Below are 20,136 nucleotides of genomic sequence, written 5' to 3' on the forward strand. Positions count from 1 at the left end.
CAGAGCTGGGAGGGGCTTCAGAACAGGGAATGTCAGAGCTGGGAGGGCCCTTAGAACACAAAATATCTGAAATGGAAAGGACTTTGGCCCAGAGGATGTGAGAAAAAAATGTTGACGTGAAAGCAACCTTAGAATACAAAAGATGAATTGTTAGAATACATTCATCTATATATGAATACATATATTCATAATATACAAATATATTAATACATATATTCATAATATACAAATATTAGAATATGAAAGATCTTAGATCCACAGAACATGAAGGCATTTTAGTGATGGAGATAGAGTTCTGGCCCTGAAGTCAAGGAGATCTGGGTTCAAATCCCACCACCAACACTCACTGACCATGACTGTGGACAAGTCATTTAATCTCCCTGAGCCTCAGTTTCTTCCTCAGAAAAGTGGTGCTAATAATACTTGTGGTACTTATCTTACTGGTGTCCTATGAGGTCAAAGATGATAAGGTAGAAGAAGTGCTTTGTAAATCTTAAAAGGCAATATCCGTGTCAGTTATTTTTATTACAACAGGAAGTCAGTGCCAGGAAGCACCAACGAACACAAAGGTCAGAGCTGGAATATCATCCGTTTTCATGGATGGGGAAACTGAGGCCCAGGGAGGCTGTGATTTGTCGAAGGCCCATGGAGCAGGTTAGCACCTGGCAGCTCTACAATCCAGCGCCTTTCGAGTTACAATCGTGTCTCTAGGTGGCCCTCCAGGGCAAAGGGGAAAACTGTGGAGAGACAGGGGAAGTGGGAGTGATGGGGCAGGGGCATCCTGAGCCCTGAGCTTTCCCTACACTTCTGAAACATTCTCTTCTCCTGCCCCTCAACCTGCACCCCATTGGAGAGGCTTGGGATGGGTTGGACCTGGGATTCCATCAGAGTGAGGGGATTTCCAGTGTGGAAACTTCCTCCACCTCTGCAGGTTGGCAGCTCCACCATAATTTACAGGTTTAGAGCTGCCTGGGGCACTGAGTGAACATCCCTCCCCCCCCCTTTAGGCAGGGGGATGGCAGGCAACACTGGAACCCGGGTCTTCCTGATTCCAAGGTCAGGCACTACACCACTACTCTTGGGAGAGACGGACATTTCGGCAGTGGGTCCTGCCCTTTCCTTTGGGGGTGACTGGGCTCCTGGCAGAATGTGCGTCCCAGAGTGGGGCATTTCTACTCTCTTGTGACCAGGAGCCCTTCCCCTCCCCTCAAGGAAGCCTCAGGAGGCCAACCTCTTGGCCCTTGAGAGAGAGCTGGGAGGCTCTTTAACACTGGCTTTACACGGTTACCTGACAGTTTTTTAACATAGCAACTCCCTAGTCCCTCATTCTCACCTGATGGAGAAACTGAGGCCCAGAGAGGAGCACTGGCCTCTCACTGAGCTGGCTGGGCTTCGAGAGGTGGGGAAGGGCTTCAGCTTTAGGGAAGGAGGTCAGTTTCAGGCCAGAGGCTCAAGGCCAAGCTCCCTCCCTCTGCTCTCCCCTCCAATTCTAGGTTTAGGGGAGTACCAGTGCCAGCTTGGGGCAGGAGCCAAGAAGTCGTTGTGCCCAGGCAGGCTCCCAGCCCAGCCCGTGGCTCTCCCAGGGCACACAGCTGCTCTTTGTCTCTGGGGCACTTATCTAGCCAGGGATCAGGGAGGGGGAAACCAAGAGCACTGGCTTCTGGGGCTGACTTCCCTGGAAACACCTGAGGCTTTCCCAGCAGCCTCCCTCCACCAGCCCACCCCTAGCTGGCCCAGCTTCGTTGTACCCCCCTGGACCGGCCCAAAGACGGAAGGAGACAGTCCTTCCTCAGAGCGCAGGTCCTTTGATTCAAATCCCTCTCCTACCAGGAGGTGGGGAGTTAATTCTGAGATTCTGGCTCATAGCCTATACCCTACCCTCTACACCCCCTTGGCCAACAGGGCACAAAGAGGGCAATTTTTTTTTTCATATGAATGTAGATGGTAGAAGTGGCTTAGAAAGACCTCTGAGATCTTCTTTAACTGTAAGGTTCTTGGACTGTGATTTATAGGTTCTGCCTAGCCTGGTGTCTGGTATACAGTAGGCACTTAATAAATGCTTGCTGCATTGAACCCTCAGACTCTGTGATTCTCTGGTTCAGTCCCAGCACAATGTCTGGCCCACAGCTGGCCCTTTAATAAATGCCTGATACACAGTAGATGCTTAATAAATGTTGAATTCTCAAGTTCTGTGATTCCCAGATTCTGCCAAGTCAACCAACATTTATTAAGCCCTTACTGTGTGTCACACATGGTTCTAAGCACTGGAGATATGAAGAAAGGCAAAAGATAAAATTAGTTCCCGATCCCAAGGAGTAGACAGTGTAATGGGAACATTTGGGTAAACAACTAAAGAGATACAAGATATATATGAAGTAGCTGGAAGGGCCCTTGAGGGCCAAAGGTATTAGTGCCACTGGAGGGGCTTACTAAATGCTTATTCAATTGAATTCCTAGGCTCTGGGCAGTTTCTTTACAGATTTCTCTCTCTCTCTCCCTCTCCCTCTCTTTCTCTCTGCCTCTCTCTCTGTCTCTGTCTCTCTTTGTCTCTGTCTCCCTCCCTCCCTCTCTCCTCTCCTCTCTGTCTCCCCCTCTCTTCTTTTCTTCTCTTCTCCTCCTCCTCCTCCTTCTTCTCTCTCTCTCTTTCCTGTCTCTGTCTCTCTGTCTCTCTATACACACACACACACACACACACACACACACACACATTTTGTGTGCTCCCTCCCCTTGGTTTTCTTCTCTTACTCCTCCCCCTGCTATTTGAGGGAGAGAGGAAGACAATAAAAAAAAAGTCTCAAAATGTCCTTGGCACTCTAGACTTGTCAGGCGCCTCTTTACCCATGACCTTATTGGATCCTGAGACACCCTTAAGAGAGTAAGGAGAGCACTTGGATCCTCTAAAGGGCCAGGAAAGGGGTGGGATGTGGGATACAGAAACAGAGACAGAGAGAGATCTGAGCCCCAGAAGCAAAGTGATACATGACCAAGTTAGTCCCACGTGCCTTGGCTCCCAGGGCTAGCTCTGTCCCTAAGCTAGCCGGTGCCCCCGGCTCCCAGGGCTAGCTCAGTCCCTAAGCTAGCCGGTGTCCCAGCTCCCAGGGCTCCCAGGGCTGGCTCTGTCCCTAAGTTAGCCGGTGCCCCCCTCCCAGGGCTAGCTCAGTCCCTAAGTTAGACAGTGCCCCCAGCTCCCAGGGCTCCCAGGGCTAGCTCAGTCCCTAAGCTAGCCGGTGTCCCAGCTCCCAGGGCTCCCAGGGCTAGCTCAGTCCCTAAGTTAGCTGGTGCCCCAGGCTCCCAGGGCTAGCTCAGTCCCTAAGCTAGCTGGTGCCCAGAGCTCCCAGGGCTAGCTCAGTCCCTAAGCTAGCTGGTGCCCCCCTCCCAGGGCTAGCTCAGACCCTAAGCTAGCCGGTGTCCCAGCTCCCAGGGCTCCCAGGGCTAGCTCAGTCCCTAAGCTAGCCGGTGTCCCAGCTCCCAGGGCTCCCAGGGCTAGCTCAGTCCCTAAGCTAGCCGGTGGCCCAGCTCCTAGGGCTCCCAGGGCTGGCTCTGTCCCTAAGTTAGCCGGTGTCCCAGCTCCCAGGGCTCCCAGGGCTAGCTCAATCCCTAAGCTAGCTGGTGCCCAGAGCTCCCAGGGCTAGCTCAATCCCTAAGCTAGCCGATGCCCCCCTCCCAGACCTAGCTCAGTCCCTAAGTTAGCCGGTGCCCCAGCTCCCAGGGCTCCCAGGGCTAGCTCAATCCCTAAACTAGCCGGTGCCCAGAGCTCCCAGGGCTAGCTCAATCCCTAAGCTAGCCCATGCCCCAGCTCCCGGGGCTCCCAGGGCTCCCAGTGCTCCCGGGGTTAGCTCAGTCCCTAAGCGTCACCCTGCCAGGGCTTGCTGGCACCTGCCTCCGGAGGGAGGGAAGCCTCTCCCTCCTTCTGTCTCACCAGCTGGACTTTCTCTCTTCTTCCTTTCCTCTCTCCTCCCTCCCTCCACCTTCAAACCAGTCTTGCTTTTGGAATCACAGCCTTAGGGGTCGTCTGGTCTAACCCCCTACCGCCTTTGTAAAACGGGGAAACCGAGGCCCGGAGAAGGGAGTGACTTCTCCGCGGATGTACAACCAGTAGAGCGAGATCATAGAGCCGGAGAAGGGTGCCAGATTAGGAGTCAAAGGATAGTGCTGTCATACTAGCAGGGTGATCTTGGGCGAGTCACTGAATTTTTCCGGGGCCTCAGTTTCCCATCTGATGGGACCTTCCAGCTCTAAAACCAATCATTTCAAGGTGAAGAGTCAGGATTTGAACCCAGTGCTCCTGACTCCAACCCTAGGGCTCTTTCTATGACCCCAACCCTAGGGCTCTTTCTATGACCCCAACCCTAGGGCTCTTTCTATGACCCCGACACGAAACTTCTAGTAGCCCTCCCCTCCATTCCAAGCTCCTGCCTTAGGGAGCCCTCCTAAGAGAGGCGGCAGTTTCCCGGGGGTCCAGTGTGGACTTGGTGGGGCTCAGGACCCCCCCAAAGACCGCGAAGAAGGGGGGTCTCGGAGGACTCCGAGCTTCCCTGGGCTGGGAGTGCTCAGTGGCGGTGGATTATCCGCGCCCACGGGAGGGCAGTGCCCTCCTGGGGCTGCTGCTGCCGGGGCTGCTCGGACCCAGGACGGGCAGGAGCCGGCCGGCCGGTGTCAGAGCCTGGACTGGGGGCAGGACGCCTGGGTCCTCCAGGCCCCGTGCCTCAGTTTCCCCCAATGACACATCTTCCCTCCAATGGGGAAAGGAAAAGAACCCCAGAGGATACCGAGGGAAAACCTTGCCAGAAGCTCGGCCGCTTCCAGCCCAACTCTGCTCCCCGCCGAATACCTCGGGCCAGGTCTGCCTGCTGCCGAGCAGAGTAGCCCTTTAAATCCAGTCCTTCCACTCGACCCTCTCGGCGTTCGATTGGCTTAGTCCACCTGTCGAAAGGGACGAGCTTCCTCCTCCCTTCTCTGGAAGCAACTGCACGGGCTGCCGCCCAAGCCCTACGGATCCACGCAGGCGCAGAGCCAACTCTGCCAAAAGGCGGTAGAGCATGGCCTGGCAGGATCCTGGTTGGACGGCCCTCTGGAGCATCGGGACCAATGAAATGGCGGGGTTGAGAGGGAGGGCCCGGGCAGGCCGTTGCCAAGGACGACCTTAAGGGGCGGGAACTTGGCCGGGCGGAAATAAGACGGGATCAGGGTCGGAAGCAGGAAGTAGACTGCGGGGTGTAGGACGCGGCGGCTGCTGGTCCCTGCTGCTGGTCCCTGCTCCCAGTCCCGGTCTCACTGCAGTCCCGAGGCGCGATGGAGAAGCTGCGGCTCCTGGGCCTGCGCTACCAGGAGTACGTGGCCCGCCACCCGGCCGCCACGGCCCAGCTGGAGACGGCGGTGCGGGGCCTCAGTTACCTGCTGGCAGGTACCGCTCTGACCTCTGACCCCGGAGTGGGGTATGTGGCTGAGGGACAGAGTCAGAGACGCCCAAGACTGACAGACAGACCCCCGAGAGATGGAGACCCCCCCCGACTGAGAGACCCTGTGATGAGAGACAGACACTCCTCACACTGAGAGACAGAGATCCCCAGAGACTGGCGGAGACCCCCCCAAGACTAGAGACAAAGATATCCCCAAGATTGAGAGACAAGAAACCTCCCAGAGACTGAGACGAGAATCCCCCCGGCCTGAGAGACGCCGCCCCCCAGACTGAGAAAGATACCTCTCAGGCCGAGAGACAGAGACCCCTCCCAGAGACTGAGAGATAGACCCCTGAGACAAAGACCGAGACCTCTGAGATTAAGAGATAGAGACCCCCAAGACTGAGAGACAGGCAGACCCCCAAGAGATGGAGACCCCCCCCCACTGAGCGATAGAACTTTTAGACCAAAAGACACACCCCTCAGGCTGAGAGATCCCCAGAGGCTGACAAAGACCCCCAAGACTAGAGACAAAGATGCTCCCTAAGACTGAGAGACAAGAGACACCCCTCAGGTTGAGACAGACCCTTTGAAACTGAGACCCCTGAGCTTTAGAGATAGATACTCCCAAGACTGAGAGACGGACAGACCTTCCCAAGAGACTGACAGACTCTCCCAGACTGAGACAGACCCCCAAGATACTCGTATTCAGATACTCCCAGAGATTGAGAAACAGAGACCCCCTAAGAGTGAGAGACAGAGACTCTCAAGAGATTCGTGAATTCGGAAAAACTCCCTCTCTGCACACGTGACTCTCAGCCCCTCCATTGACACGCTACAGGGGTGACCTTGGACAAGCCCTTCATGTGTGGGCCTTGTTCTCCTCTGTAAAATGAGAGCCTTTGTGGTCTGACCCCCGCGGTGGGTGAGGGAGCTCTCCTCTCACCCCCTTCCCTTCTCTCTTTCTTTCCCAGGGCGATTCGCTGATTCCCACGAGCTGTCAGAACTGGGTGTGTATGCCGGTGTAGACCCGGGGTGGGGGGTTTGCCTGGAAGAGGGAGGTGTTTGTGGGCTGGGGTTGTCAGACCTGGATTCAAAAGTTCTGGGCTCCCCCCTCCCCCTGTCAGTTTGCCCTGTGGGGAGACAAGAGGTGGAGGAACAGGTTGGTTTCCCCACATCTGGTGCTGAGCAGGTGCGTGTTGGTGCTCGCGACTCTGGGCTGAAGGTGAGGAGAGGGTTTCCTCACTGGCCGCCTTTGGCACTTCCCAGTGTACTCTGCCTCCAACCTGCTGGTGCTCCTGAATGACGGCATCCTGCGGAAGGAGCTCCGGCAGAGCCTGCCCGGGGTAAGGGGCCGGGGCGGGGGGGGGGGGCCCTTGCCGGCAGGGGGAGGACACGCGCAGCCTCCAGGCCCCTCTGATGCCCCTCTCATCCTTGCAGTCACTGTCCCAGCAGAAGTTGCTGACGTGGCTGAGTGTGCTCGAGTGCGTGGAAGTGTTCATGGAGATGGGGGCTGCCAAGGTGTGGGGGGAGATGGGCCGTTGGCTTGTCATCGTCCTCATCCAGTTGGCTAAGTACGTTGGAGGATGGGGGGGTAGGGAGGGATGGCCCAGGGTGCTCCTGGGTTCACGGTGAGCCCTGCCAGGGTAGGTCCTCTGTCCGCTCTGTGCTGTTCTCTTCTCTGAGGCGCCCGCCACTCCCCACCACGGCTTCTGTCCCCACAGGGCTGTGCTGCGTGTCCTGCTGCTGCTCTGGTACAAGGCTGGCCTCCAGACCTCACCCCCCATCGTGCCACTCGATCGGGAAATGCAGCTTCACCCCCAAGGTGAGCCTCCACTTTCTCCCTGCCCTGTTCCCCCACGCGTGCAACCTTGGGCCAGTCACCTGACTCTCCTGGGCCCCATGAGGAGGTGGGACACGAAGGGCCCTTAGAGTGTTGAGGGCCAAGGGGCTGTCTGTCGTCATGGACTCTGTGGTATGTCAGAATCCAAGTTCAAGTCCTGGCTCTAACACTTGCCAGCCAGGTGATTTGGGGCAGATCAGTTTCTTTCTCTCTAAGATGAGGATCGTCCTTGGAGCCACCTTTAAAAGGTGGCTGTACTGCGTCCCAATAGCCGTGGCACACAAAGTGAAGCTTTGGGTTCTGATCAGCAGCAAGCCCCCAGATGTGGGATATCTGGCTTCTGGGCCTTGCTCTGCCACAACTCTCCCACCCCTCCTGACCTCCAGTTCTGGCTTCTCCTCTGTAGTCATGTTGTTGGAACTTTGAACCCGAAAGCTTTAGGGTTGTATAACACTCTTACTAATGGCTGTGGAGAGCTTTCCTTTCCAAAGTATTCTCTTTATCCTTTTGGTTGGGGGTTAAGTGACTTGTCCAGGGTCACACAGCTAGTAAGTGTTATGTGTCTGAGGCTGGATTTGAACTCAGGTCCTTCTGAATCCAGAGCTGGTGCTCTCTCCACTGTACCATCTAGCCACCCCCAAGTATTATCCTTATCTTTCCTTCTTTGCTCCTACAAGGCTCCTAAGAGGTATGTAGCAGCAGAAGTTTAATAATGATAATAATAATAATGATGATAGCTAATGTTTATAGAGCGCTTCTTGTGTGCCAGGAGCTGCTCTAAGCTCTTTATAGTTCGTTTCTAATTTAGTCTTCACAACAACCCTGGGAGAAAGTTGCTATTATTATTCCCATTTTACAGTTGAGGAAACTGAGGCAAAGAGGTGACGGGACTTGCCTGGGTCACTAGGAAGTGTCTGGGGTCGCACTTGAACTCGGGTCTTCCTGACTCCCGAGCCATGCCCTATCCCCTTTGACACTCATGCTGCCTGTTGGTGGAAGCCCAAGGTTGTATGTGGTGGACAGAATTTACAGGGCCAGTGGGTCACTGCTACCCCTTTCCCAACCCTTAGCAAAAGAAAATGGTTTTCCTGGCAGAGAGCTAGATGGCTACCCTTCCAGGCAGTGCAGGCACTGGCATGAAAATGGCACCTAACGGAGCCAACGACCTAGCTTGGAGCCCAAGCGTTGACACTAGTCAGACAGCTGACCCTCTGGGCGAGAAACCAGAAGCAAAGGCTGAACCAGGCAGCTCCTCCCTTGCTGTGGCTGCCCATGTGGAGCAGCAGCCTTGGCCCTTCAGGGGCCTTCCACCTCCATCAGGATGCAGGGGCCCCTGGAAACAAAATCCCAGCTCTCTTTCCATTGTCTTCCCTGGGTGTCAGCAGAATGAAAGGCGGGCTGCATCCTCACCCTCGTCTTCTATTATCTGCCCTTGCTTCCCTCTTCTGCACGTTTCTTGAGCCCCAACTCACGTCTCGGTTGGTGACTTCCCTGCTCCCCATCAGCTTCTTGAGACATCTCCCATCTTTTTTCTTGTTCCTTGGAAGGGTTTCCTTGTGTCTTGGGAAGCTGGTGCTGGAGAGGGTTTCCTCTCTCCTGGGCTGATTTTAATCGCCAGGATCTGGCCTGTGGAGGCGTGCTTCCCCCACACTGAGGCTGCCCAGCGGGCACTGCCAACTGTGTGCCTCTGATGGGGGTCTTTTAGCTCCTCCCCAGCAGACTGAGTTAATGGAGTCAACTCTGGTATCCAGTGGACACTCTCCCTTCACCTTTCAGTTGCCCATGGTGCCCTTGTGGACAGTTGGGGCTAGTCCTCGGACAGGGGCAGAGCATGTGTTTTCTGTTGATCTTCACACATTAGCCAGGGGCCTACTGGGTTCCAGGCCTGCTCTGTGCTAAGTGCTGGGGATACCAAGAAAGACTAAAGCAGTCTGCCCTGAAGGAGCTTACTATCCAAAGAGGGGGACAACATGGACATAACTAGGTATAGACCAGATCTGTACAGAGTGGATGGAAGGGAACCTGAGAGCAGAAGATGACTGTCCACCGGGCTGGGGCTGGAAGGAGCCAGAGTGAGCAGGGAGGAGCCCGCCCCCAGCTGTAGGGGGGCACACAGCGAGTACACGGGCACAGAGGGAAGGGGTCAGGAGTGCCATGGGAGGGCTAGTGTGGATCCTAGAGCAGAGAAGAGAGCCCAGCTGAAATAGGCTGAAGACTTGGGAAGGGACCAAGCTAGGAAAGGCTCGAAACACTAAAGAGAGGGTTTTATCATTGATTCTGGAGGTAACAAGGAGTTGCTGGAGTATGGGGCTGGTGTGGTCTTGCTAAAGACTTGCTGGTGGTGATACCGTGTGACTTCTCCCTCCAGGACACCAACCACCCTGCTTCCTTGGCCTCTTTCCCTCTCCAGGTGGTGAGCACAGTGTGGGCAGCCAGGACCGGCCATATGTGGGAAAGCGGTCCAGCCGGGTGGTGCGATCCCTGCAGAGCAGTAAGCGGGGAAGGGGCAGGGGGGAGGGACACGTGGTCACTTGGGCTTTAGTTCCACGGCACCCCGCCACTGCCACCACCTGCCCCCAGATGCCCACTTCTCCCTATCCCACCTGGAAGCCCTCCCTTCTTATGGGTGTGACTCTGTTCCAGCACCATCCTTGCACTCAAGGCACTGGGGAGCCCCCCAGCAGCAGGACGGGCGGACACACCACCGAGGGGAGGAGCTGGAAGCTGGCCCCACCCCCTTGGGGCTACAGGAGACCATTGCTGAGTCAGTGTACATAGCCCGACCCTTGCTGCACTGTATCTGCCGGAAGCCAGGCTGTGGTCGGGGGAGGAGAGGCTGAGGATGGAGGGGGGCTGAGGGCTGGTGCCACACTGTTCAAGAGGACCTTGACCCTTTCACTGTCAGTACTGAGTTTGGGCCTGTGGGGTCAGCGGTCATGGAAGCCTTGGCTGCTCTCTGCTATCTTGGACGTGACTAGGTGAGTGTGTGTGTCTGGGGTGGCAGCTTCTACAGTGGTGGCACACTGGGTAGAAATCAGGAGGACCTGAACTCAAATCCAGCCTCAGATACTTCCTCTGTCACCCTTGGCAAGTCATTTCACTTCTCTTTGCCTCAGTTTCCTCATCTACAAAATGGGGATAATGACAGCACTTGCTTCCCAGAGTTCTTGAGGGGATGAAAGGAGATGATCATTGTAAAGTGCTTAGCACAGTGGCTGGCACATAGTAGGTACTATACAGATGCTTGTTCCTTTCCCCTCTTCTCACTGTGAATGTTGGTGTTATTTTGACCTCAGGAGCTGCACCTGTCCAAGGACCTTTTCTGCCACACACTCCAGGAGTGGCCACATAGCCTTTTTCTCAAGGCTTTTAGTGAGCTGGAGGCAGCCTGCACTGTCGGGGTATCTCTAGCAGTTAGGAAGGTTTTCCTTCCTTCAAGCCTAAATCTGCCTCTTTGCAGCTTCTTCCCATTGATTTTTGGCTTAGCCCTTGAGGCCAGGCTGAACAGACCTCGTCTCCCCCTTGACAGCCCCCAGACCCGTCTGCAGGATTCAGTGTGGGCAGGGAGGGCAGACCCCTGTGAGGTCAAGGCTCTGGGGGAGTGGGTCACTGTGGCCAGACAGCTGAGGGGGGAGCGCCGCTCTTGTCAAGGGGCATCAGTGCGGGAAGTGGCGCAGCTAAGGGCACAAAAGGGGCATCAAAGTGGGCAGCACAGGACTGAGATAAAAGGACGTGGTGCTGACCACGTGGCCTTTAAGGTTCCTCTGAGCTCTGAATCTATGAACAGGAGTCATAGAATCTGGGTTCTAGTCCAAGCACTTAGATGACCATGTATAAGTCCTTTAACCTCTCCTGAGCCTCAGTTTCCTCATCCACAAAATGGCGTTAATAATGCATGCATTAATTATCTCAGGGCTGCTCTGTGTCCCTGGGGCTGTGTTTTATAAACCCTTGGAGAGCTCTAGATGGTCCTGCCCTGGCTGCCTCTTCCTTCCCTCTCAGGACACTGATGGGGGGGGGGGACTCAGAAGAGGGGTGAAGAGCTCGAGTGATGATTCCCCTTCTCCCCCCAGTCTTCATTCATGTCAGCAAATGCTTATTGAATGCCTACTCTGAACTGGGCTTTGGGCTAGTACTAGGAACACGGGAAAAACAAAGTCCCTGCCTGTAATAGAATGGGGAAAGGTCTATGTAGGAGAGAGGGTGCAGAGGCAAATCCAGTGAGAGAGAGAATGTTTGGAGACAAAGACATTCGGACAGAAGTCGGCGGGGGCAGGGCACAGATTCAGCAAGGGCTGTATAAATACCTCTGTGTGCCAGGCACATATAATGTCAAAAACGTATAGAGTATAGAGATGGAGATGACAGTAGCTCGTGTCTTCAGGGAGCTTCCAGCCTAGTAGGGCATCAGCACGAGCTTCACGGAGGAGGCAGCTCCTGAGATGAGCCAGTAGTTGGCAAGCTCTGAGAGAGGAGGGCTTGGTTCATTTTTGGTGTGTACTTAGCACCATGGCAGCACACAGTAGGAGCTTGTTTACTGATTGAAGGAAGAGAAGGTTTTGACCGATGGAGATAAGCAAAAGATGTGCACTCACATGGGGGATAGCCTCTTTGAGTGCATGGATTCCCAGCTGTGAGTATTTCAGGCCTGACCCCGCTCCCTGCTTCCTTCCATCCACAGCCTAAGTCTGCTGAGTGACAAAAAAGGGCTGACTCGGCGGGAGCGCCTGGAGCTCCGGCGACGGACCGCCCTGCTGCTTTACTACCTGCTGCGCTCCCCCTTCTATGACCGCTTCTCAGAGTAAGGGATTCCTGGGGGGGCTGGCAAGGCCCTGGGGCAGGTCAGGGTGGGGCCTGGGTGATCTGAGGGACCGGTGTGCACCCACAGAGAACTGATCCACCAGCCTCGATTTGTGAAGGATTGATGTCCAGGAGGTGGAAGCCAGTGCAGGTGACCCAGGAGGACCGTGGGGGCAGGGGCAGGACGAGCTGAGGCAGCCAAGGGGTGGAAGGGGGAGGATCACTGCTCAGCACGTGCAGGTCGATGCCCAGCAGGAGCAGAGTCAGAGCTGCTCAGGTCTCCTTTCACTTGCTTTCTCTGTCCAGGAAAATGACCTTTGGGTTGGAAAGGACAGGAGAAAAGAGGCTAAGTAGGAAGCTGATACTAAATAACAGTAAGGAAGTAAAAAAAGAGCCTCCCGCCTCCCTGGGGGAATTCACATCACCGCTCAGATGAACCACATCCTTTCCAGGCCGGAGAGAGCTCCGGTTGTGGCAGCTGAGCCCTGGGCTGTGATCCTTGAACAATCACATAGAACATAGAATGAACGGTCCAGGTGCTGCAGGCTTGGGGATGGACAGCCCTTATTTAAAATGAAGAGAAGTGAGTCTGTCAGCTGGAGGCCGGTGAGCTGGATGTGACTTCCTGGCACACTTCTAGAACCTTTTAAAGAGCCTGGGAGAGACGAATGGATCTGGAGAACGCCATCGACCAACCTCTAATTCGGGAGGGCTAGGCTCTTCCTGCTCTTGTACAGACACTGAGAGCTGGACTCAGAGATGGGTGTCTCTGTGGCTCAATGTCAGTTTTTATCAGTGGCACACATGTAAAGGCTCAGGTGGCACGGTGGCTGAACCTGCCGATGGCTCGGAGTCAGGAGCGCCAGGAGCTCAGGCAGCGGTAGGCCATATGCCAGATCTGAAAGTATCTCTGTAGGCCTGGACATTCAGAAAGCATGAAGGCCGAGTCTCACAGAGACAGAATGGCCTGGCGGATAGTTTGTCTGAAAAAGCTCTTGGGGCCTTAGTGGACCGCAGCCTCAGCATGGTCCACAGGCATCCCACACAGTTCCTATAATGGCAGGCAGCACCCAGAGAGAGCTCACCTCCAAGCATAAGGAGGTGACAGATCACACTGGGAGAGTTGATCAGTTCTTGGCCTCACAGTTTGAAGATGAGGGCCCAGAGGACAGCAGCCAACCTGGTGGAGGACTATGGGTCCCTGACCAGTTTGGACCAGTTGAAGAGAAGACAGACCTCGGGGCAACCTGCTCGCTGTCCTAGCGTATCTGAAGGGCTGTCACATGGAGGAGGAATTAGACTAGTTCTGCTTGGTCCAGAGGGGAGAACTAGGAGCAGTGAGTAGAAAGGGCTCAGGGGAAGGAACCCAGTGAGAGCCATCCGGCATGGGCTGAGGTGCTGGGCTCCCCTTCTTAGGAGAGGATGGACAGCCTCTTAGTGGGCTGTGTTGCAGTGGTGATGTTGGTCGAGATGACCCCTGAGGTCCCTTCCAGCTCTGAAAGTCTGCGGTTCCTTCCTTTCCCTCCTTTCTTCAGTGGCTAATGCAGGCAGTGTGGATCCAGCTCAGGGCCTGGTTCTGTGGAGGACGCTGTTGAAGGAACTTTGGCGACTTTGGCAGTGTGCCTCGATGTCTCCTGGATGGAGTTCACGGCCCTGCTGGGACATTCACTATCTGGGTGTAGATAGCACAGTGCTTCCCCACCCCCATTTTTATTGCTGTTACTCTGAGTCTCAGTTTCCTCACCGGCAAACTGAGCGTGCTAATAGTTGTCATGCTCCCTACATCACAGGGTTCTCATCTCAAGTTCCGTGTAAGTGTTACTGTGGTCAGTCATTGTTCACACTCCAGTGGGCACCACAGCCTAGCCCTGCTGAGCCAGAAGGCTTTAGCCCAGGCCCGAGGAAGCACCAGCTCTCCCTGATGCTCTTGGGGCTGACCGACCCATGGCGGGAGGCGCTGTCCCCCCACCGGCTTCGGTTTCTCCCCCCAGCGACCTCGTCTGTGCTTCATAGATGTATGCGTCTGGGTGGGTGTGCTGCGTGCCCAGCGCCTGAGCTTTTGGAGGTCCGTGGCTGTTTTATCTGGACATGTGCATCCCCACCACCTAGCACAGTACTCGGCACATAGAAGGTGCTTAATAAATACTTGTTGATTGATTGATTACAGATTTAAAAATGAAATAGTTCCTTCTCTTTAGGACCTTTCAATGTACATAGTTAAATAAATACAAAATAGCTGCCAAGTGATTGGCCGGGTTAGGTGGAGAGCACTAATAGTGCGAGGGAGTCAGGAAGAGCCTAGGCTCGGAGGCAGCACTGTGGCTGAGCCTCAAACGGAGCTAGAAGTTCTAACGGTGGAAATGAGGAGGGGGCATTTCAGGCAGGAGGGACCACCTGTGCAACGGGGTGGGGACAGGAGATAGAACAAGTCAAAGGAATAGCAAGCGGGCCAGTTTGGCTGGAGGGAGAGGAATGGGGAAATAAGTTTGGAACGAGTCACCAGAACCAGGCTGTGAAAGATTTTAATGCCAGAGGGGAGAGTTTAAATTGTATCCTAGACGCAAGAGGGAGCCACTCAGCGGCAGCGGCAGCAGCGAAGCAGTCAGACATTGGCAGCTGAGTGGAGGATGCATTGGAGAGGGGAACAGAGACCAACCGGGAGGCTTTTGCAAGGGTTCAGGTGGGAGGTGAGGAAGGCCTGAACCAGAGTGCAGAGAAGGGGATGGTCACAAGAGGCACTGGGAAGGTTGAAGTGAGAAGCTTCTGATGGCAGGTGGGGGCAAAGGAGAGGGAAGAGTCAGGAATGACTCGGAGATTTAAGACCTGCGTAACTTGACAGCAGCAGGGAATCTAGGCAGAGTGGTAGGTGTTGGGGGAGAGGTAATGAGCTCCGTTTTGTGCCCATTGAGTTTGAGATGCTGTTGAGCAGAGATGAGGGTCTGGAGCTCAGGAGAGAGACTCAGGGGGATTGGGTAGCTCTGGGTGTGTTCTGCACAGAGATGATAATTGAACCCCTGGGAGCTGATGAGATCACCAAGCGAGAGCGTGGAAAGAGAAGAGGGTGCAGGACTGATCCCAGGCCAGTGCTCATGCATAGAGATGTGAGCCGTTTGGGAAGGCCCACCAAAGGAGAATGAGAAAGAGGTCGGATCGGTGGGAGAACTTGGAGCCAGAAAGAACTTTCAGAGTCCTTAGTCTCTCATTTCACAGAGCTCAGATCCCATAACTTCAAATCCAGCACTCATTCCAGTGGACCACACCACTGCCCGTAGGTTTGTCAGGAAGGATGAAGACTGAGAAGAGTTCTTAGGCTTTAGCAATTAAGACGTCATTGGAAACTTTGGAAAGAGCAGTTTGGGCTGAGCTGTTGTGTGTCCTTTGTTCTCGAAGAGGACCGTGAGTTCAGGGAGATGATGCCATGACTTGCAAGTGAATTGGATTTAAGTGAGGAAGGGCTGTGCAAAGTCACCAGCCTCGCTTTCTCCTCCAGAGCCGTCTGGAGGCCGTCCAGTGGTCGGATATGGATCAGGACAACTGAAGGTGATGCCAGGCTGAGCAGTGCTGTCAGAACCTAGACTCCAAGGGGTTAAGGAGTGTGTAGGAGGTAAGGAAGTGGAGGTGATGAGCATAGATGACTTTCCCTAGTTTGGCAGCGAAGGGTAGGAGAGAGAATAGAGCACAAATTGATGGCCGGATCAAATGAAAGTTTTGCGGAGATAAAGGAGCTTTGGGCATATTAGAAGGCAGCAGGGAAGAAGCTGAGAGATGACGATCAAAGATTTGTCGGTAGGGAAACGATGGAAGGGACAGACTCCCGTCAGAGGTGGCAGGGGAGGGGATCACTGGGCCTTCTGTCCAAGGAGTGGCCTTGCTAAATTGGGAGGGTCTTGCCACTCGATTGACCACAGAATGTTGAATTTTTTGGCCACTGCTGCAATGCTCGAAGACCATCTGCTGGTTCATCACGGGGGTGCCATCTGCATCAGTGGAGGTTGTGCCCACACCAAAAATATCCTTGACTCTTTCAAATACTAGAATGGACCATGATGAACAATGCTTCGGAGGGTAGTCATTATTACTGTTATTAGGTGGGCGCTGCCCAGAAAGCATCTGATCAGAATTAATAGGCAAGTGTTCGCCAAGGCAGAAGAGGAACCCGGCAAGCTGAGCGATGGAGTGAAGGCCGTGGATAAAGTGGACAGTGTCTGGAGAAAGGCAGCCAGAGTGGGGAGGGCCCAGTGGGGGTCCGTTAAGGAACCGGAGACAGGGAACATAAAGAGGACAGGATCCTGGGGGATCTAGAGGAAGGGCTGTCACTGTCCTGCTTGGCTCCAGAGGGTCCCCCCGAGAGCCGCTGGGTGGAAGTAACAGAGTCAAATGAAAGCGGATTTCAGGGAGAGCTGCCTGACGATTAGAGTTGTCCCACAGTGGAGTCGGCTGCCTCTGAAACTGCTGGGTTCACCCTCGTCGAGGCCTTGAGGCAGAGTTGTTTGTTACCGTTAGGGTGGTTGTGGGGTCGGGGCTGGAACTCGGGGCTGGCGGAGGTCCTGTCCGGCTCTGAAAGTCTGTGATTCCGAGTGTTTCTCTAGCTCATTGGCTGCAGTGGCCATAGTCAGTCAACAAGCATTTCTTAAGCACCTCCTGTGTGTTGAGCACTGTGCTATGACGGGTAAGAAGAGGGGTGGAGACCCTCAGTCTGGCCCGTGTCACAAGAACAGTCAGAGCAGGGCTCTAAGACGGCTCGTGGGGTCATGGGGTCAGGGGCGGAGGTCACACAGTGACTGGTCTCCATTAGGATTGGCCGCATGAGCTAGCCTTTGGGGTTCCTTCCCTCTGGCTCCCCACGCCCAGCGCTGCGTGCTTGGAGATGAAGCTCCCACGATACGGTGAGGAACGCGGTCAGTTTTACTCTCAGCTCTCCCACTCGCTGACCTCCGGCTGCTCTCTCAGCCTCTTCCACATCTGTCCTGTGACGGCAGTTCTTGTGGGGTGGGCTCAGGTGCTTGAGATGGCATCCCTGTGGGGGTGCTTCCCACCTGGGGGCCGAAGTGCTCCGGTCCTCTTGTGTCTTGTGTAGCTGGCGTCAGAGAGTCCTACGTCACGGGAGAATCCGGAATCCCATGTTCCCCTCACGGGGCAAGAGGTGGGGGAGACCCTGGAGCTATGGGGGTGTGGGGAGAGGCATGGGAGCCACAGCAGAGCGAGAGCAGGAGTAGGCGGGGGGACGGGGAAAGCTGCTGTCTCGTCTCGCGAGTCTCAGAGTCCAACTCTGCCAAACACGCAGTCCAGATTTAGCAATGCAACCCACTAGGCATTATCAGTAGCCCATTGTGCGTGGGACAGAGACAGAATGAAAATCAGTGCCCGCCTTCAAAGAGCTTCTATTCTACTGGGGAGATGCTGTGTGAAAACACAGAACTATAGCTATCGGTATATAGAAATATGTACCCAGAATATAAGTACATAAATACAAATACAGATATACACACGAAAACAGAGGGAACAAGTAAAGAACGAACAAATGAATGAATGGATGAATGTGAGGTGATTTGAGGCAGAAGCACCAGCAACCAAGGGGAGTCATCAGGGAAGGCTTCCTGTAGGAAGGACACAAAGGTTTCTAAGAAGTACCGAAGGGGTCCCCGATCCGTGCAGAAGACTGCTTGTTAGCTTAGTTTTCAAATGTCACATTATCCATTATATTGTATTTTTGTGACTTGTTAAGTAGTTCCCCGTCGCAGTTTAATCTGGTTTCTCTTGTCTGTGCAAAGACACAGATAGGGAAGATGGCGTGCCAAATTAGGGAACAGCAGAGACGTCTGCCAGTTTAGCGAGCAGGCTTTCCTCCATCCTTTGCTTTGGCTTTTCATCCCTTTGAAGAAGGGAGCGCTGGGGGCTCCCTTGCTAACATACGTGAAAGGCAAAGCTGACAGCTAATGGCTGGGCAGCTGAGTGGAGCTCAGAGTTAGCGATGAAGCCGGAGCCAGGGTCACAGTCTCTCTGTCCCTTGCCATCCCTCCCTCCCCAGCCCCCGGCAGAGTCTCTCCACTTGCCCTCAGCAGGTTCTGGTCTGTTCTGTTCCCCAGAGTCACTTTGTACCTTCAGAGGTAGGGGCCTCCTTGACTCAAGCATTTCTTCCCTAGCCCCATGCAGCCTGTTTCCTCTCTTTCTTTCCGTCCAGGGACAGAATCCTCTTCCTGCTGCGGCTGCTGGCTGATTACATTCCTGGTGTTGGTTTGATTACCCGTAAGTGTTGGGACAAGGGGTGAGAGCAAAGCAGCTGCTGTGGATCCAGCCTGATGGCTCCCAGCAGCTGGGTGCTTCTGCTGGGCTCAGGGGTGCTGACGAGCTAGAGCTGAGAGGAGGCGGTCCTTGAGTCTGGACCTGCTAAAGGCCCACAGGTGGCTGTTGAGAGACCAGGAGTAGGTGGGCCCTGGCGGCTGGAGAGTAGGCATGGTCACAGACTGGGTCCAGGGGTAGAGATGGAATGATGGAAGTTGGAGGGGTGGCCGTGGAGGGCAGGGGAAGGGCCTTTGATCCCCCCTCATTCTTTCCTTCTCTCTTTTCAGGGCCACTGATGGACTACTTGCCTGCTTGGCAGAAAATTTATTTCTACAATTGGGGCTGACAGGCGATCCAGGGCTGAGGAAGAGGACTGCTGAGAGGGTGGGGGATGCGGGGGGCATGATCTGCTGCAGGATCAGGCAGCACATCCCTTCAGCCCCTCAGCTCCTCTGTCCTCTAATAAAACTGGCCCCTAGTGATGCTCCTAAGTGTGTCCCCTCTGTGCCCCCACAGCGAGGGGAGCCCAGCCGGCCCTTGGGAGCTGGAGCCGCCTCAAAATGAACGACCACCTGTTCTACACAGCACAAGCCCTGGGCCCGAGCAGTCACTGCTGCAGACTGGGCCTGCCCTGTACTACGGTGCCACCTCTTTTCATGAAGCTCTATCATGTGCAATCAGCTTTGTTAAAAAGCAAGAAACTTCTAATCCCTGGAAAGTAGGACTGGCCACCTTCCAGCCTCAGGACCACCTACCTTTGGTCAGGGCTTCCTGTCGAAGGTAAATAGGGAGGACCTTGACAGAGCTGGGATATGGTCAGAAAGAGTCCTTCAGACTCCAGGGTCTCCCCCATCCAAGTCTTTAATCTTTCCTCCCCTCCTCCCCAACTCAAAAGTAAGAAAAGGCTTCACTTTCCCAATGAACACTCTTGACTGCTAATTGTTATCAGTGGCTTGTATGGACGTGTAGTTGGGATGCTTACCTCATTTGCAGATGACCAGACTGGGAAGAGTAGCTAACCTGTTTGCTAATCAGCATCTCAGATATCTCAAGAGTTTAGAGTTTCTAAGATGGCATTTAATGAGGTTAAATATAAAGCCTGGCACTTGGATTCTTTGACTCCATGGCACAGATAGGCATATCTAGACAGCAGCTCACTTCAAAGATCGCTTATTAAGCTTGTGGGAATGACACCTTAGAAGCCGTAGAAGCCAGCGCCTTCATTTTACGGATGAGAAAACTTACTGGGAGATCCAGGGATAGAACAGAAGCTTCCATTCTCCTCGGGGAGTCCTCCAGCTGAGCCAACAGCCAGAGGATGCCTGGGTCAAGTGCAGAGAGATGGGAGGCAGAGGGTCTTTGCCTGGGACACAGTTTGTGAAAGAGAGGGATCAGAAATGAGGTTGGGAAGGCAGGCCTTCCAAGCTCCAGCTTAGGTCTCCTATTGACACTGGGCCGGGGGGACGGAGGGACAGAAGGGTTTTGAACAGAGAGATGACATGACCACACCTCTCTCTGCCTTGGAGTTTGGCTTAGAAAGGGGAGAGACTGGGATATATGGAGATGCACTGGGGATTATTAAAATGATCCAGGAAAGAGATGGTGAGGCCTGATCCCCTCAGCAATGGTGTCTGTGTGAAGGGGCATCACTGCAAGATGATGGAGGTGAGATGGGCAAGACTGAGCAGCTGGTTGGATGGAGGAGAAAGTAGAGGATGCCTCCAAGGCTGTAAACCTGGGTGGCTACAGGTTAGAGCCTCCTTCAGCAGAAGGGGAAGGAGCAGAGGTGGGTTAAGGAGAGATAATGTGTTC

General features: G+C 54.4%; 1 protein-coding gene across 1 annotated transcript; it reads left to right on the forward strand.

Annotated features, from left to right (window-relative positions):
• The first annotated feature begins 5,183 nt into the window (after positions 1-5,183).
• Positions 5,184-19,247, forward strand: PEX16 (peroxisomal biogenesis factor 16). The gene is made up of 11 exons (XM_027837840.1): positions 5,184-5,404; positions 6,374-6,409; positions 6,669-6,745; positions 6,840-6,973; positions 7,124-7,224; positions 9,653-9,733; positions 9,886-10,038; positions 10,148-10,220; positions 11,924-12,043; positions 18,224-18,288; positions 18,612-19,247. Exons 1-11 carry the CDS (start codon positions 5,293-5,295, stop codon positions 18,668-18,670), a joined length of 1,011 nt encoding a protein of 336 aa, XP_027693641.1. The 5' UTR covers positions 5,184-5,292; the 3' UTR covers positions 18,671-19,247.
• Positions 19,248-20,136: the final 889 nt, after the last annotated feature.

This window comes from Vombatus ursinus, unplaced genomic scaffold (genome assembly GCF_900497805.2).
Source record: "Vombatus ursinus unplaced genomic scaffold, bare-nosed wombat genome assembly UNPS02014822.1, whole genome shotgun sequence".
In the NCBI taxonomy this organism is placed as follows: Eukaryota; Metazoa; Chordata; class Mammalia; order Diprotodontia; family Vombatidae; genus Vombatus; species Vombatus ursinus.